Consider the following 16,742-nt stretch of genomic DNA (forward strand, 5'->3'; position numbering starts at 1 on the left):
CGCTGGCTTGAGGCAGCCTTGTTTGAGGCCTTGGGTTTCATGCCCGGGAAGGGAATAACGGCTCACACATTGAAGACTGTCTCTTTTAAAAAGTAGGTTGGAGAGCTGTCACATCAGGCTTCATAAGCAGAGGCCCAGAGGGTCACGGCAGCACCCTGGAGGGGTCAAGATGGGCTTCAGGATGAAAACGGGGTGCCACAGGAAAGCAGTGCTCTGTTTCCTGCCCTGTGCTTGCAGAGATAAGGCTCGGGTTTGGGGAGGGTGGACCCTGGCCAGGCTGTGACCCTGAAGGTCGCCGGACTGTGACCTCTAATGAAATCTGTGACTGAAAGGAAGTGAAAATGAACTTAGTCAGAATTTTAAAAAATACCAGAGGCTTGGAAGAAATAGGGGGTAAGATTTACATAAACTCGAGGGGGAAAAAATGTCCTAGAAAAAAAAAATGCTTAATTTTGGTTCGCCTTTCTGCGTTCTTTGGTGTTTCTGCCTCTCTTTTAACTAGAATAGTTTATCTCTGCTAGGCCAGAGGTTTGTTGTGGAGCCACACTAGTACTAGGGAAAGCGCTGTGCTGTTTAAAAATGAGTTTTTTTCTATGTAACCCCCCAAAATCTATGAGATGGGGGACTCCAGCATTGTCCCCTTGTCACACGATCGAAGCGGTCTGACTTGCTTGTGCTCACACACTGTTTATGGGTGTGCTGCTCCCCACACCCAGCCGCCTCAGGAGATATGTGAAATGATACGATAATAATAATAACCGGCATTTAATATTCAAGCGCTTATTAAGTTTCAGGCTCTGTTTAATAAATTCATTTAGAAGTACAAAATTAATGCATTCGATTGAACTAAAAGTGAAGAAATTTTAAAATTCTTTTTTTTAACTACTAGGTTTTTTTCTTTGCTCTTTTAAGAACTATCGACGAGTTTTTAAGGTTTTTCATTTAAAGTGTACATCTCAGAAAGCGCCTTCGCAATCCGTGGAGAGATTACACCTCGATTCCACCCGTAGCTTACACAGCTGGACAGAATAACAGGAAGTGAGTTTGTCGGAAGCTGAAAATAAAAGATTTGCTGCTTTTTTTTTTTTAAGCCTTTCACCTTTTTTGTTCAGTTTGCTCCTTGTTTGATTTGTTGTCAAGCCCAGAAATGCCCCGTGTTTCTTGAGAAACGTCCGGGGTCTCCTTGCAGCTGGTTTCGGCATTGCCGCAGGAGATGGTGCCAGCGAATGGTTTCGCTGTGGGACACCCAGCCTTTGTCCTTCCTTTTTCTTTCTTTAGTTTATTTTTCAGTTAAGTTTACTGGGGGTAACATTGGTTGATACAGTTACATAATTTTCAGGTGTATGTTACAATTTGACATCTGTGTGTTCTGTTGTGCGTTTACTACCCCATCCTGCCTTTTGAACACCGTGAAGTGGGAACGACGCGCCTGGTTTTAACAGCGTCTTGGGTTTATGGAACGCTGTTAGTGACGTTACTTTGTAACATCCAGCAGATAGTTTCTTTGCCAAGTGCCAGGCCCCAAGCTGGGCTCTGGGCCCACAGGCAAGGAGTTCCATGTGACCCATGCCCTGACGGACCCCACAGCCCAAGGGGCTAAGAGACCTAACACCAATACAGAAGAAAACGTTTCACCAAACTGTGTGGAGGGGGCCATGAGGTAGAGAACGAGACCCACCATCTGCCTCGGAACAGAGGAAGAAAGGGAAATTAAAAGACTGTTAGTCCTGTGGCCACATAACTGGGACCCGTACTCCCTGGATCCCTCCCAGAACTGTGCTCCTAACTTTTAAAAGCTAATAACTTATAAATTCATGAATAAATCCTCCCATAGATTTGTTCAAAGGCCTGTTCATAAAAAGACAAGACTGAAGGCAAGGCAATGACAGTAAAAACCTCTGTCGTTCTGCTAAGTCAGTGGGCAAGTGATAGCTAAGGACTTGGCAGAAACATCCTCTCTAACGTAGCGTTGTGGGTTTTAGCCACCAGAATAACACCTAGGCACTGAGGGGTCTTGAGGAGTCCCCTGAGGCAGCCACCAGCTGATCTCACGCGAGCTGAGCATCTGCCAGGTTGCCTCACAGCAACCAGCGGGTGTTAGAGGCTGTGTGTCACAGCTGAAGAAACCAAGGTTCCGGAAGATTCGACAGCCTGTCCAAATCACGCGGCTCCAGAGCGGAGGTGTCGGGTCACTCAGGAGCCTTTGGTTTTGGTGACTGAGCTCCCGTCATAGGTGGTTTTAAATTTTTTCGTGTTGCCTCCAGATGGCTTTGTTGGTTTGTTTAGATAGTGAAACCTAAAGGAGAGACTCAGCATTCAAGCCTCCATTTAAAAAATTAACCGTGATAGAAAAGCAAATCGAAGACTGTTTTTGGCATGTTTAATTCGTCTCTACTTTCCTTCTTAAACTTAAATTTCAGGGCTTCTCAATCATATCCGCGTTCACTCAGAAAATGTTAAGGTGGTGGTAAATCAAAAGTGTGAGCACTGATAAAAGACGCGTAGAAAAGTTACCGAACAAGGCGGTTTTTCTGATTCTAAGAGGAGAATAGAGTTATGAGGCTCTAAGTTAAGTGCTTTGAAAACGTGAAATGCATGGGGGGGGGGGCAGGTGCATTTAATGTGGACTCTTTGGGGCATTAAGAAATGATAGAGAAAATTCTGGAGTCTGGGTCTAACCCACGCACCCAGTGAACAGAGCCGTTATTGAGACAGTCCAGAGAGAGAATTCCATTTTCACAGAGGCTTCTGGACAACTGTGGAGGACCCTCCATTGCTACCTACCATTAACTTAGCAAGAGGAGGCCTTAGTCTTCTGCCGTTTTTAAACCCCAGCGGCGTGATGGTGTCCAGCGGGAGCGGGAGCCGCGTCCCGTCACCGGCCCGGCTCAGCTGCAGATGGGTGTTCCGCTGCGGCAGGGCGTGGTTTCCTCCCGCCGTTTCCCCTTCTCGGCCGCGTTTCCTCCCGGAGCCGGCCCTGCACGTCAGGGGCCATTCTCCGCGCAGGAAGGGTCGGAGCGCAGCCCCGCGATTGTTTCAATGGGCTCGTGTGGCGCCTCGGGTCGCCGGCGGCCAGGTGTTGGAGCGGGCGGGCGCTGCAGCCCTTCCTACCCCCTGATCGGCCGTTGTTTAGAAAGACAGCACCGTGCAGGTTTTGTGCAACCCCAGGGCCACCCCGGAAAGGACCGTCCCCAGCACTGGCTTCCCGGTGTTGCCCCCAGGGCTGAAACCAGGGGACCTCGGCTCAGCAACAGACGCTCAGACATGTCACGGGAGCTCGGGGGGTTCTAATCACTGTCCGTCAGTTAGACACAAATTTATTGAGATTTCCCTGTGGGCAGGAGCTCCTCCTGCCGAAGGTTGGAACCTGCTCTTCTCCGGGTGGTTCAGGTGGGAGGGAGTCAAGGTGAGGACCCCCCACGCACACCTGCAGCAGACCAAGCTGACAGTGAACTTCGGTTCTGCTCAGAAACTTGAGAATTCCAAGTTCATCCTTTGAATTCCTTCGTGTTTTCTCTTTCCTTTTTCTTAGTGCTGTAGAAAAGTTCTTTTTTAGCAACGTCAGCCTTATCTTTATTGAACCAGGAGCAGAGTGTGTTTCTGCTTCTTATTTTCCGTAACTCCGTCCACGCTAAGCGGTGAAGGAAGGGCTCTGTGGGACCGGACGCCTGCATGGGAGATGCTGGGGACCCCGGGGACCCCGGGCAGCCTGGCGCCTTTCCCGCCGGGCCGGGGTGCGTCTGGCGCTCAGGATCTGATGCAGCGGCTTCGGACACAGGACAAGATGGGCTCTGGGGAGCAGCAGGAACTGAGAGGGGACCGTGGGGACCCCGGAGGTGTGGCTTAGCTTCTCATTAGAATCACCTGGGGACCTTTGACAACCCTGACTCCCAGGCGGACCCCAGACCAGTTAAGTTGGGACCTCTGGTGGCAGGACGCGGGCACCGGTGGGTGCTAAGGCTCCCGGGTGATTCCAAGGCTGGGCTCAGGGTGCCTGTCCAGCCAGGTCGGAACCTCGCCCTGCCAGTAACCTTTGCCCTTTCTAACTCGGTGTCCTGATTTTAATGACGTTTTCCTCCACGGTTTCATGTGTTGTCCTTTCCTTGTCAGAAGCCTTGAGTGGGTGATCTCCCCACCCCCGCCACAGCCGTGCCTGTGTACCCATCGGAGGTGTCGCTGTCCTTTATGACCCCCTCTCCCTTACCTGACCACTCCTCCGTCGCCTTGGCTGGCGCCTCTCCTTCCATCCACGCTTGACCAAAGAAGCCCCAGGTTCTGCCTTAGCTCCCCTTTGCTGCCTGCCTCCTTCTCCCTGGTGATTGTGTTCATTCCGAAAGCACTAACGATGCTCCATCTGCGAGTACGTCCCTGACACGTACCCGTGACCTTCACCGCTGTGACCGTCACTCTCTGCCGAGCTCCGGATCCGGACTGTCACCTGCTCAGAGGCGTTCTGGGACTCCTCCCTCTCTCTCTCCCCTCCCACCCATCCAGTCATTATCTAGCACAACTGTAATGCCCTCCAAAGGTAAGCAGGACACAGTGGTCCCTGCCCTAGCGCCCAATTAGAAATGCAGGCACACAGCGGCAGAAGTGCGAGGTGAGCGTGAGTTGGCAAGCTGGGGGCACCCGGGAGAGCTGCGGGGCTGGAGGAGACGCCATGTCAGAATGCCACCAAGACAGCGGCAGGCCACAGCAGAGTCCTGCTTGGGGAGGTGCCGAATAAAGAATGGATTGCGGGGAGCCAGGGCAGAGTGGCGTCGGGGGCAGAGGCTGGAGAGGGAGGCGGTGACCCGATCACAGGCCCCCCGTGCCATGCCGAGCTGTCCGTACCTTGTAAGCAGAGTGCTGAGAGCCTATAGGGTGTTAGGTGATGAGATGGGTGTTTGGAAAGGTCCCCTCCACAGTGACCAGGTGCACAGACTGAAGGCTTCCTGTGGGCATTTGGAAGAGCCACACGACGCTTCTGTTGGTCTGTACGGCCAGACACCGCCGGCTCCTGCCCCCCGCCGCGGCTGGCTGGCTGGCGAGCTGGCGACTTGCATCAGGCTTTTTGCACCCATTTCTGTACCGCAGGCCAGACCCGGCCTTTCCAGCTTTTCCCACCGTGTCCACTGCGTGGGAGTTCCTCTCCCAGCACAACCGATGTCGCCTCAGAACTTAGCTCTGTCGCCATGGCGCGCGGAACAACCTGAACCTTTCGTCCTTGCTGTGACAACGTCCGCGCTGCGGCGCCTGGCCCCACTACCCCAGCTGCTTCTGCCACCTCCCTCTGCTCCTGGCCTCTGCCCTCCGACCTTACCTCTCGATTCCCCCTTCTGGGAACGAGGCCTCGGTGGCTCCCCCGCCCTATCTTCACTGCTGCAGCTTCCTCCCCTGGAAATGACCCCCCCCATCACAGTGGGCTCATCTTCCATGTCTCTCCCACTTGGAGTCCGTCCAAGAGCAGCGGTTAGGGGCATGGCTTCTGGGGCCCAGCGTCCCGCCTTGGAGCCCAGGCTTCACCACCGACCGGTTTGGGCAGTTGCCTTAAACTGTGTGCTTTGCTTCTCTCCTCTGTGCCCTGGGGACAATAATAGTCCCATCCCGGACGGGGTGATGAAAACGACGGCATGCTTGGGATGGTGCTCACGCACTGTACGCCGTGGATAATGTTAGTCGCCGGTCCTGCTTTTCCCCGTAAGGGCTCGTACTGATTCTGCAGCCGTTAGCCTGTTAGGTGTAATTTGTGGATGTGTCTGGCTCCCCCCACTGTATTGAAACTGCCTGGAAGTCAAGAACTCCATCTAAGGCACAGAAATGTCTGCCCCGGTGCCCGCGGCCCGCCGCGTTGATACAGTAAACGTTCTCTCGATATTACAGTACTTGATCTCAGCGTCCTAACAGCATTAAACACTGCAGGTGAACCATACTCAGAGCGGACACCGGCCAGGGACTGTGGAACGGGCTGCCCAGGGGCCACTTCTGTCACCAGCTGCTGGTGGCCCCCAGAGGCACACTTGCCTTTGGATGTGGCCCTGTGACTCTATCCCCTTACGTAGCTCAGGCGACTGGAAGGACAGGTTGTAGACTCCTGCGGCTGGCAAGTAGGCAGCCCCCCAGGAGCCGTGCTGGCCGCCCCCGCCATGCCCTGCCGCGCAGCCCCGCGGACGAGGTCGTTCAGTGAAGGCCCAGGCTCCCATGCACCTCTCTGTGACGGTCATGTGGTCATGTGCGGGGTGTGTGTCTTCCCAGAAATTAGGCGCCGAGGTTCCAAGGACCCCCTGGTGAAGGCGCTTCAGCTGCTGGACAGCCCCTGCGAGCCGGGGGAGGCAGGCGTGAAGTCCGAGGCGCCGGCCAAGAGACGGGGTTCCAAGGACCTGCTGGGGAAGCCGCCGCAGCTCTATGACACGCCATACGAGCCGGGGACGGGCGCCGACGGGGGCGCCGAGCGCAAGGCGCGGCCCGCGGACGCGCACGGCAGGCTTCCCGCGGACGACGGGCGGCCCGCGGCCGAGTACGAGCAGCCGTGGGAGTGGAAGAAGGAGCAGATCGTGCGCGCGCTGTCAGGTGAGGCGCGGAGGCCCCCCGCCAGGTGAAGGGAGGGGGCGGGGTCAGGGAGGGGCGGAGTCGGGGAGGGGCGGAGTCGGGGAGGGGCTCCTCCAGGGGAGGGGAGGCGGCGGTGTTTGGGGTGGGGGCTACCACCAGGGGAGCGGGTGTCCCGGTAGGTGTTGACCCACTCCGCCCCCCCGCCCCCCTGCCAGTGGACCCTGCGCCCTGGTCCCGTTGCCCGGGCCACGTTCTCTGTGGCGCGGCGCAGACCCCCTTCCCGCGGAATTTTACGGGGGTGGAGAATGGGGCCTGGGTGGAAGCCCAGGACTGAGAGGAGCCCCAAATACCGCATCCCTCTTGTATCCTCTGGGCATCTTTATTTTCCTCTTCGCCCTGCGCACCTGTTTTGGAAATGCTTTAAATGGCTGTTGAAAACTCTTATCTGAAGCCGTCCAATTGGGAGCAGCTTTTCCAACTCTAACTCGGTGCCGTCCTCAAACCCGTGAGGACCCCTGTTTATAAAACTGCAGAATGGACCCGGCGCGTGAGCGCGTGGAGAGAGGGATGAAGATAGCTCTTTTTTGGGGTGTGTGTGTGTGTGTGTGTGTGTGTGTGTGTGTGTGTTCTGGTCAATAATCCTAAAGGAATCAGTTTTTCAAGAGTGGTAAGTAGGTTGTCAGTAGCCATTAAAGGTACTTCTCCCTCCGGCTTCTCCAGCGGCTTCCCACTTGACTGACCACATAATGTCTTTTGCCTTTGATTTAAAAAGTCAGGGAAGTGTTTTTCCCTCTCACAGAAAAGGCGGGTTTGCGATTCCAAGGAGAGTCGGCGCAAAGGGCCAACAGAGAAGCCGAAACGTGTGACCGCGAACCCCGGAGTCAGTCTGGGTTTTCCATGAGCCTCATGTTCACAAACCCGTCGGTCTCCTGCCCCGCGGGGTGTCTTAGCATCTTTCCGGCACCACTCAGTAGTAGTTCCCTTTCCGTTTCGGAGTCCATTTTTCTTTTTCTTTTATTATTTCACAGCAAACGCTTCATTTGGCTTCACAGAGTGATGCACTCTTGCAAGGAGTTACCTGTAACGACGTTTATCTTTTAATCTAAAATACTGAACTAAGGCTCCGTTTTCAGGACGGGCTGACTATCCGAAAGGGGTTTTCTGTCGCATTCTAAAACCGTTTTACGCCGGCGACCACCGTACGGGGAAGGGCAGTGCGGTCGGATGCCGCAGGCGGCAGAGCTCGGCTGTCTCCGGCGTTTCTTTGCCGTCCATGCGCAGGACACACTGGCGGGGGGGGGGGGGGCTTGCCCCCGCCCGCGCCCCGAGGCAGACAAGGCTCTTCCCTTGGACCTTTGCGGGGGCCACCTCCGTGGCTCGGCTGTTCAATGGAGGCTTCCTTCCAGTTCAGTTCGAGGGCGCCGAGCGGCCTTCCGGGAAGGAGGAGGCGCTGCGGCAGCACCATCGGCAGAAGAGCTGGACGCAGAAGGTCCTGAAGCCGGCCCTCTCGGACCACGGCGAGGGGGCGCGAGTGGACCCCGCGCTGCCGCTGGAGAAGCAGCCGTGAGTCGCGGCGCAGCCGTGCGACGCGCGGTACCGGGGGTGGCCGGGGTCCGGGGAGCGCACAGCGCGTCCCCCGCGGTCGGTCGTCATTGCCCGCTCGCAAAGCGCGCTGCGCCCCAAGAACCTGATTTTGTTTCCTTCTCCTATGTAGAGTAAAACCCTTCTAAAATGACACCAGCCCCTTTTGGCGCCCTCTGGTGTGGGTAATGGGTTTTGCGACCCAGGGCTCCCCAGACCCGCATTCTGCCTGTGCCGGTTGGGAAGCAGGATCTAGCTGGGGCGGTCCAGCTTCCGCCGGAAGTGCAGTTCAGAGAGCACCTTGTGGATTCCCATTTTGACTGATGCTCATGGTGTCTCCCCCCTCCCCGCTTTCCAGGTGGTATCATGGCGCCATCACCCGGGCTGAGGCCGAGAGTCGACTTCAGCCCTGCAAAGAAGCTGGTTACCTGGTTCGCAACAGCGAATCGGGGGCCAGTCGGTACTCCATCGCTCTGAAGTGAGTGTTGAAGCCCCGTGGGCCCCCCACCATCTGGGTGCAGGAGGGGGTGCCCCAGGACATCCCTGCTGTCGAGGGTGGTGACCAGTCAAAAAAGATACCGCTGGAGGGCGGCCCACAAAATAAGATGCGTTTGCTTGGGCGAGGGACTACTACATGCTCTGATTAGAATGCAGAGTTGGTATTCGGGAAATGCCCCACTATCTCTTACGACAGTGAGGGTCATGGCACATAGCACGTTTCTTATGTTACCTGACCGAAAGCAGGTCCTCGTACCCGAGAAATAATTCCTGATAAAAAGAATACTTTCTCAGGACAGCTCAGGCGCTCTCGTTGTCTGCTCTGGCATTTGGGGATTTTAATACATCGGATCCCTCGATCGCCCGAAGGCCAGCTGCAGTCTTCTGACACCGGTGAAGAGGGACGCGCCGGCTCGCGGGCCCACCCCGGCCCACCGGGCGCCCAACGAACGCTCATTTTCGCCTGGTCGGGCCGCTGGCGCTCCTATCATGGAAATGCTCGGTGCTATATTGGAGGGTCATTGTCAGGCGCCCTCACAGCGTTTCCTTCCTGAGGAAGCTGAGCCCAGCAGCTGAAACAATCAGACGGGAGCGGGGGAGGGGCCGGGGCGGAGGGCGGCGGAGCAGCAGGGCCCAGAACACGGGCCAGGCCGCCAGGTATACAATTCCAGGAATGGCTGTGCCGCGTTCCCGAGGCCCAGGCCTGCGGATCAGCTCTGCGGCCTCCGGTGCCAGCTGTCATCACAGCCGGGAGCGGTCTTTCCAGAGCGGGGCGGGGGCGGCAGGAAGCGCTTTTTTATTTTTATTATTCTTGATGTATCCTTTGGCGGGGAGAGAAGGAGGAAGCCTCATACGTGTCCCTTTGGCCGTGATGAGGAGGGTGAGTTTAAGCCTCACCTCAGTGGCCTCAGACTTGGGCGTAAACAGTAGTTTGGCAGTTTGGGGGCCAGAAGGGACTAGGCCTGTTTTAGGTTTGGGTTTCTTTTTTTTTTTGTCGGGCACTCGATGACGCTTGTGTATTAAGGATAAGCAACTCGGGAGTGCCCACAGTTCGCTGAGGGCCGCCACACGGAGCCCCGCTGGACTGTCGAGGGCATTTCTGTTCCTCCGGACCCATCCTAAGAGTGGATGAGAACAAGTCTGCCCCAGGGGGCTAGCTGGGGTGGCCTGCTGTGTGTGTGTGGGGGGGTGGCAGGGCCTCCGGCTCGCCCACTCACGTCTCCCGGCGGTGTGCGTTTCGTTCCAGGACGAGTCAGGGGTGTGTGCACATCATAGTGGCTCAGACCAAAGACAGCAAGTACACGCTGGACCAGATGAGCGCCGTCTTCGACAGCATCCCGGAAGTGGTACACTACTACTCCAACGAGAAGCTGCCTTTCAAGGGGGCCGAACACATGACCTTACTGTACCCTGTGCACAGCAAGCTGCACTAAGGCCTGGCCCCCCGAGAGCCCCGGGCGGCCCCCTGCACCTAAGAGGGCGTCGGTACCCAGCCGGCGTCTCAGGGCATGAGGCCAGACTGCACTGTGATAATTGGTAGGAAGGTAGGGTCTTCCCCGAGAAACCCACAAGTCTGTGGCCTTGAACCCATTCCATGGCACTTGGTTACTGACCTGTCCCTTTTCTCCCGGCTAAGCCGTTCCACAGTAAGAAACCCTAACTGAAACCCTAACTGAGCAGTCACCCCCACTCTCCGGGGTAGGGTGCCCTGGAAAGGGGAGGCGGGAGTCCAGCATGTTAGAATTCTCCAGAAATGTGCTACTTGCTGCCTGGACTTCCCAGTCTCCGGACAGACCCACAAAAATGCACTTGGCTCTTACACAAGACGGCAGAGAACGGTCGCGTGGACCAGGAGAGTGGGTGACGTCGGACCCTTCTTGGGCAGAAGGACACATGGTGGGACATAAGTGAATGGCGGGCCCCTGGGAGAAGGCCGTCTTTCCCGCGTGCCCGGGCGCAGCCCTGGAGTCCATGAAAACCCACCTCTCCGGGGCCCGTCAGTCAGCCTTCTCAGAGAGTTCGTGGTCTCTCAGTCCGTGGACTTCGTCATTTCATCCAATCGGTGATAGAAAGATGAAGGAAGGCTTAAGAATCACCACTATAATTAAACATTGGCATTATTATAATTCCGAATTACAGAATAAAACAACAAAGATTTCATTTTCTGATGCTTAAAAACTCTGAAAATTTACAAAGCTCAACAGCCATTTCTCATTGGACAGTTTTTCAGAACTTGGGATGCCTTTTGTTTCATCGTTGGTAGGGAACGGCTTTTCATTTTTGTCCCTAAAATTCGATTTATATTTTTAGAGTAAATTAAAAATATCTACATGACTCCAGGATCTGCGTATGTGATTGGGGTCTCGTAAGCCTGCAGTATCTCACGCTGTACTAAGCAGATGAGTTCACGGCACATAAAAATATTTTAAAAGACTAAGGTTTTCTCTATCACTGCTTAAGATATGAAATTAATATTCATAGTATTGTCGTCTTTATGATTTATCAGAAACTTATATCACCAATTTACTTACTGTGAAGAAAAAAAAAAAAAAAACAGAGAATGGCACACGGTGAGGAGACACCTGTGGTGAGTGGCCGGGCAGATGAGCAGATGTTTCTGGGTCCTGGCGTTTGGAATTTGGTTCTCAGAACTGGTCCAGATGCCACGTGCCGACTGTCACCGACGAAAAGTTAACTTGCGCGGCTTCTTAAAATACACACAAAGTATCGATTTGGTCGATTAGGGCGAAAGCGTATCTTTCTAGTTGTTAGTCATCATTGCACTGTTATGATTTAGAGGTTAATAAATATTTGCTTTGTTATTCAGTTAAGATAATAGCCAAAGTAAATTTAAAGATGCCAAGGGGAAAAGAAAAAAAGATTGTAACCAAAGAGTTGTGTAGTCTTCGACTTTAAAATTTTGAGAGGAACATTTTCTCATTGGATCCCAGTGATTTCATTAATGAAGTGTTCTGTTTTTTACGTACTGATAGGATTTTTAACTGTGTATTGACTCATGTACTATGTCTTTAGTACAAGATTTTAAAATTTTTAGTAGCCATAGTTCCATTCAACAAATATTTATTATCTTGCATATACAAATAATTCATTGTGTTAAACTTATTTTTAGTTCGGTATTCTAGAAATGAAACCATATTTTCTACGTAAACTTACTTCCCCAAGGAAATACAGCAGTTATCCTAATTTTAATAAACGCTAAAAGCTTTGCAGAATTTTTCCTTGTGCACTAAATGATTTTTGGCCTATACCCAGCAATTACGATGAATGTGTAATGAAATAACATTTGGAAAGCAGACCTGATACGTTAAGTATCTATTGTGCTTCTAGCAAATGCTCACTAGTGTGCTTTCCCTCTGTGTGACACTCATGTTATTTTCTTGATATAATTAAAAGTGGAGATGTAGAGTTTATTTATAGTACAGTTTCTTCACAACTGTACAGGAGGTCATATTATGAAGAAATACAGTAAATTAGTAGTGGTTAAGCTACTATTTTCTGCTTCAGGTTGTGACACTAGCCGACAGCCAGGGAATTCACAGCTGGTAGTGACACAAAGTACCAAGTGTTCTAAAAACAACTTGGCCCGGCAGGGGGTCCCTGATGGCTTAGGGTTAAGCCTCCAGGGCCCGCTGATGGGGGGCTCCCTGATCGGGGGGCCCACTGATGAGCCTCCCCTCTGAGCTCGGAGCGCTTGGCTTCCTGTCGCTTTGCCTTGATACGAGTATTTCCCTGTCGCTTTCACTCTTTCGAGTTAATTCTGTCTCGCGGGACGTTTTCTGGTCCCTGCTGGAGAGGCCGATGCCGTCCGCCGAAGGTGCTCACTCACCTTGAGCACGGTATCCATCCTGCCTCCTGAGTCTGTTCTTCCTCCTTTACCGAACCTCCTTTCTCAGAAGAAAACGCCCTGCCACAGGTCGCCAGAGGAGTGTCTGTGTCGGCTGGGTTCGGGCCTAGGAACACAGAGGTAAAAGGACATTTTTTTCTCCTCGGCCACTTCGGCCACTCCCTGCAGGACGGACTGCAGCCTTTGGAGTTGTATTTAAATAAGTAGGAAGACAATAATGAAGAACTGTTAACATGTGTACAAAAGTAAATACTAATATGCCTACTCGACTGGGGACGGGTGTGTCCTTGACGTTATCCAGACTGCTTTCCTCAGAAGCAGAAAAAAGGGCTTTATGCTTACTGTTTGAAGTCGCCTCTGCTGCAGAATGGAGAGAGGGGCGCGTAATCTCTGGGGAGAGCCAGAAGTTTTTGCCGCAGGCGGGAAAACAGCCCTAGTCGGTTCCTTTTCAAGCGGGGTTGGCCTTTCTCGTCTACCAACGTGCCCTTTCTCGGGTCCGGGAACCCGGACGCCTGGGTTTCATTCACCTCTGCTTCCTTTTAGCATTCAGGCTTCCTTCCATCGCCCATTCGTTGTCTCTTATCTTCCACGACCAGCACTGTTTGGGCCTTACGATCGCTTTAGAGTCGCTCTTCTGCTTTCCCGTCTCTAACTTTTGCGCCCCATTCATTAGCTCGGAGACTTCCGGTCTGCTCTGCCCCGCCGACCCGCGCGCCCCAGCGCCCGCCCCCCGGGCTGGGAGGGAAGCGGCGGTGCGTTGCTGCCACCTGCTGGACAGACAGAGAAGTGCAGCGGGAGGACCGGCGGCCGGTGAGGGCCGGGTTCTCTAGTTGTCACACACAGTCGGGAACGAGGACGGTGACGACGCAGCCGCTGCCACCTCGAAGTGACTTACAGCCTAACACAGCTGTGGTCACGAGGCCCCTGGACTACGGCTGGAACCTCAAATTGTGCTTTTCACGAGCGGGCTGGCCACGGCTGATTGAGGCCGGCATCTCATTCTGTCGAGCTGGTAAACATTCAGTTATTTTGTGAGGAGGCGTTAACATTTTAAATGTCAAGCCGTAGTTTAAACTTTGGGAAATACCTGGAGATTGTATGTAACACAGGTGCCCATGTGTAGAGTTTTAGTAATTTATATTATAGCAGTGCGGGCTGCATGCCCTCCTGAAGATGGCTTGCTCCGAAATCTAAATTTAAATAAACATTGCTCCAAGAAAACCATGCTTCTTGCCGGATTTAATTAGTTTCAAGAATCATCTCCGGTCATTACAAAAAAAAAAAAAAAAAAAAAAAAAAACTTCCTGTGGGGACAGCTATAACAGAGTCAAAAACTTCATTTGCGATCATTAATGAAATGCACAGACAAACCGCGACTGACCGCGACCAGCAGGCCTGATTCTGGTTTTTTTTCTCTCACTTTACCTGTGGAGGACTTTCTGTGTTTTCACTCCCAGAGAAAACAGTGACGTGAAGTCACGCTGTCTCCTTGGCCATCGTCTTTTGAGTAGACCTGGTCATACCTGTCTCCGAGGCTTGACGGCTGTGGCTTTCTGCACGTGTGGGGTTTTTTGTTTGTTTGTTTGTTTGTTTACTGTTTGATAGTCACACAGATGCCCCTATCCCGCCCGCGGGATGTGATGCTACAGCCTGTCGTGAAACTTGAAATCTATATATTTTTAAACTTTTTCCAGGTGATTTTGGTACCCAGCTATGGCCGAGACTCACCACTGGAAGCTGCTACTCAGAAATGCACACACGCAAAAATTCATGTAAGGTTCTAGGGGGAATCTTAGACCCTGTGAGTCTCCTGGTGTCGAATTTTAAATTCCCTTTGAACAGTTCTACAAACCACCACCAGGTGGTGCGAGTGCCTACTGTTTTTTCCCCATCTGGGTTGACAGAAAAGGAAGTTTGCGTTGACGGGTTCATCTCACCGCCCCCTCCACACACACACACACACACACACACACACACACACACACACACACAAGCAACTGAGTAATGGTTTTCAGAATTCGCATAGGGCACAATCTGAAGAGCCCAGGGTCTGGGGTACTAGATTCCGACCTTGTGAAAGGCCAAGGTGAGATAGAATAGATTCTTGCTATGTACGGGGAATAGTGCTCAGCAAATCCCTTTCGTCTTGCATCTTCTCGTTCTAACCTTCCACACCCCAGTGAGCCCGGTGGCGGCTTCATTCTACAGGTGAGGACACGGGTCCTGGGGAATACCCAATAACTCGTCCCGGGTCAGTCACGTGACGGGCAGCAGAGCCCAGGTGCAGCCCGGTCTGATTCTAAGTGGGCGTATCCTAACCGGTGGGTCCCCATTTGCCTTTTAAGAGAGTGCATCCACCTGGCCTGCAGAACCCTTCCCGTTTGAAGGGCTTAATTGGTCAGACTCCTGCGGCGAGGAGTAATAAACCAGCCACCCTGTTTAAGTTAGCAAGTGAAAAACAGTTAAAAAAAAAAACAAAACTCACAATAGCCAAGAAGTGGAAGCAAGCCAAATATCCCTGGACAGGATGAATGTGTAAACGAAGGGGGTACACACCTGCCACAGACTATTACTCAGCCCGCGAAAGGACGGGAATTCCGACACGCTAGGACGGGGATGCCAAGCGGAACAAGCCAGGCGCACAGAGAAGCACTGTGACGAGTCCACTCACAGGAGGTGCCCGGAGCCGGCGCATTCGCAGACAGGAAGTCGGTTGGCACTGCCAGGACCTGGGCGGCGGGGGAGGAGCGGAGATGTTCGCTGGGTGTAGAGTTCCAGCAACATGAAAACACTTGACGTTGTTAACACACATGTGAATACGGTTTACACCGCTGAACTGTACACTTAGCAATGACTAAGATGGCACATTTTGTGTGTCTTTTACCACAATCGAAAAATGAAAGGGAATGCCACTCTCTTACCGTTAGCGGGCGTCTAGCAGACGGGACGTCCAGGTGGCCACGTGACCGGTGTGCTCTGCCCACATGATGAGCCTTGTGGGCTCCAGGGAGGGGCGAAGACTTGGGTGTGAGGGATCCGTCCCCACCGCCAGGACAAGTCTGGCAGGTCTGGCAGGCCACGTCCAGGGCCTGGGCACCCCTTCTTCTCCCTGGGAGACACCCCACCTGTGGCCCCAGGCAGCCTGACATCCCGTGAGACAACTCGAGCTCTGATAATCAATATACACTTCTCGGTCATGCCGAGACATGTGGAGTATCATTTCCAGACTCCACAAGTGGCACCAGAACCCCGTCCCCACCTCGTGAATCATATAGCGTGAGTTACCGCATCATCCTGATTCTCAGTGAAGACGCGTCCTATGTGAGTCAGATTGCCTTCTGATTGACGTGCACAAGCAAACAGGATTGCCACTCGGATTAATTGAGGGAAAGAGCTCTTCCTTCTTGTGCACGTCAAAGCCAGTTTGTTTATCACGGTATCTCCCAGTAGGGTGCCGACACGTGAGAATCGTGCTTTCTATTGAAGGATAGTTAAGAAAGGTGCGTTTATAGTCACTCTGGATTATTTCCAATGTTGCGTGTGCAAATGAAACATCCCCCTAAAATCCTGCACCTACTAAACCGGAGACTATCAAGTCTTTTTGAAGATTAATATAACGAACCATTCTGTACCTGGCTTCAACAGTTAAGTCTCACGGTCACCTTAGTTCTATCTGTGATTCCCACCGACTTCTTGCCCTTTTTAATAAACGATTCTTCACGGGCAGTACAACATGATTGAACTCTTCCGAAATGGAAGATCATAATTCTTTGATAAAAAGCTTTCTTTAAGTGTAAAAACATACATGCTCCGGAAAAACACGAAAATACACATAAAAGAAAAAAGCAAATCTGGTCCTCAGTGATTTCTCAGCGCTGAGAATTGCTCAACAGAGGGGGTGCCCCAGACAGCCCCCCAGCCCCGTGGCCAGCCCGCCCCTGCTCAGCACCCTCCACCTGCAACCTCCGCCAGCCTCACTCTCCCTCCTGGCTCTCTGTTCCTCCTTCCCCTGCCTCCCTCTGCCAGATCCGTCATCTGCTCCCCAAGACAGCGTTTGCTGCTCGCTGGCTAGCTCCCGGGGGGACTACCAGCATCCCCGGGAAGATGAAGAAGCATCTTGGATCCCTTTGCATCCCAGCGGCCAGCCCCGTGGTCCAGCAAACATTCCTAGACTGACTCACGGCCCCGGGGAGAAGTGGCACTTGCCATGGGGTGACCCCTCGCCCCTCCACTCGTGGACATAATAAAGTCCCCGCGCCATCAGTAAAGG

At 53.1% G+C, this 16,742-nt stretch overlaps 1 protein-coding gene and 1 long non-coding RNA gene across 3 annotated transcripts in view; one reads left to right on the forward strand and one right to left on the reverse strand.

Annotated features, from left to right (window-relative positions):
* Positions 1–11,144, forward strand: part of SHE (Src homology 2 domain containing E) — a 14,712-nt gene extending 3,568 nt beyond the window's left edge. The window contains exons 3-6 of the mRNA XM_016134131.2: positions 6,235–6,549; positions 7,935–8,091; positions 8,468–8,587; positions 9,854–11,144. Of these exons, the coding sequence (XP_015989617.2) occupies positions 6,235–6,549; positions 7,935–8,091; positions 8,468–8,587; positions 9,854–10,040 (779 nt within the window). The 3' untranslated portion in view covers positions 10,041–11,144. The remainder of the gene's footprint in view (positions 1–6,234; positions 6,550–7,934; positions 8,092–8,467; positions 8,588–9,853) is intronic.
* LOC118612879 lies at positions 10,618–16,338 on the reverse strand. 2 transcript variants are annotated; one of them, XR_004955214.1, is made up of 4 exons: positions 12,815–16,337; positions 12,455–12,578; positions 11,139–11,314; positions 10,618–10,705 (listed from the first exon to the last, which is right to left on the reverse strand). It is a non-coding gene; the product is annotated as an uncharacterized LOC118612879 (long non-coding RNA). The 2 variants fall into 2 exon arrangements; XR_004955213.1 differs by lacking the exon at positions 10,618–10,705 and having other exon boundaries at positions 10,712–11,314; positions 12,815–16,338.
* Between the last annotated feature and the right edge of the window lie 404 nt (positions 16,339–16,742).

The sequence above is a fragment of the Rousettus aegyptiacus genome, unplaced genomic scaffold, assembly GCF_014176215.1.
Source record: "Rousettus aegyptiacus isolate mRouAeg1 unplaced genomic scaffold, mRouAeg1.p scaffold_m13_p_17, whole genome shotgun sequence".
NCBI lineage: Eukaryota > Metazoa > Chordata > Mammalia > Chiroptera > Pteropodidae > Rousettus > Rousettus aegyptiacus.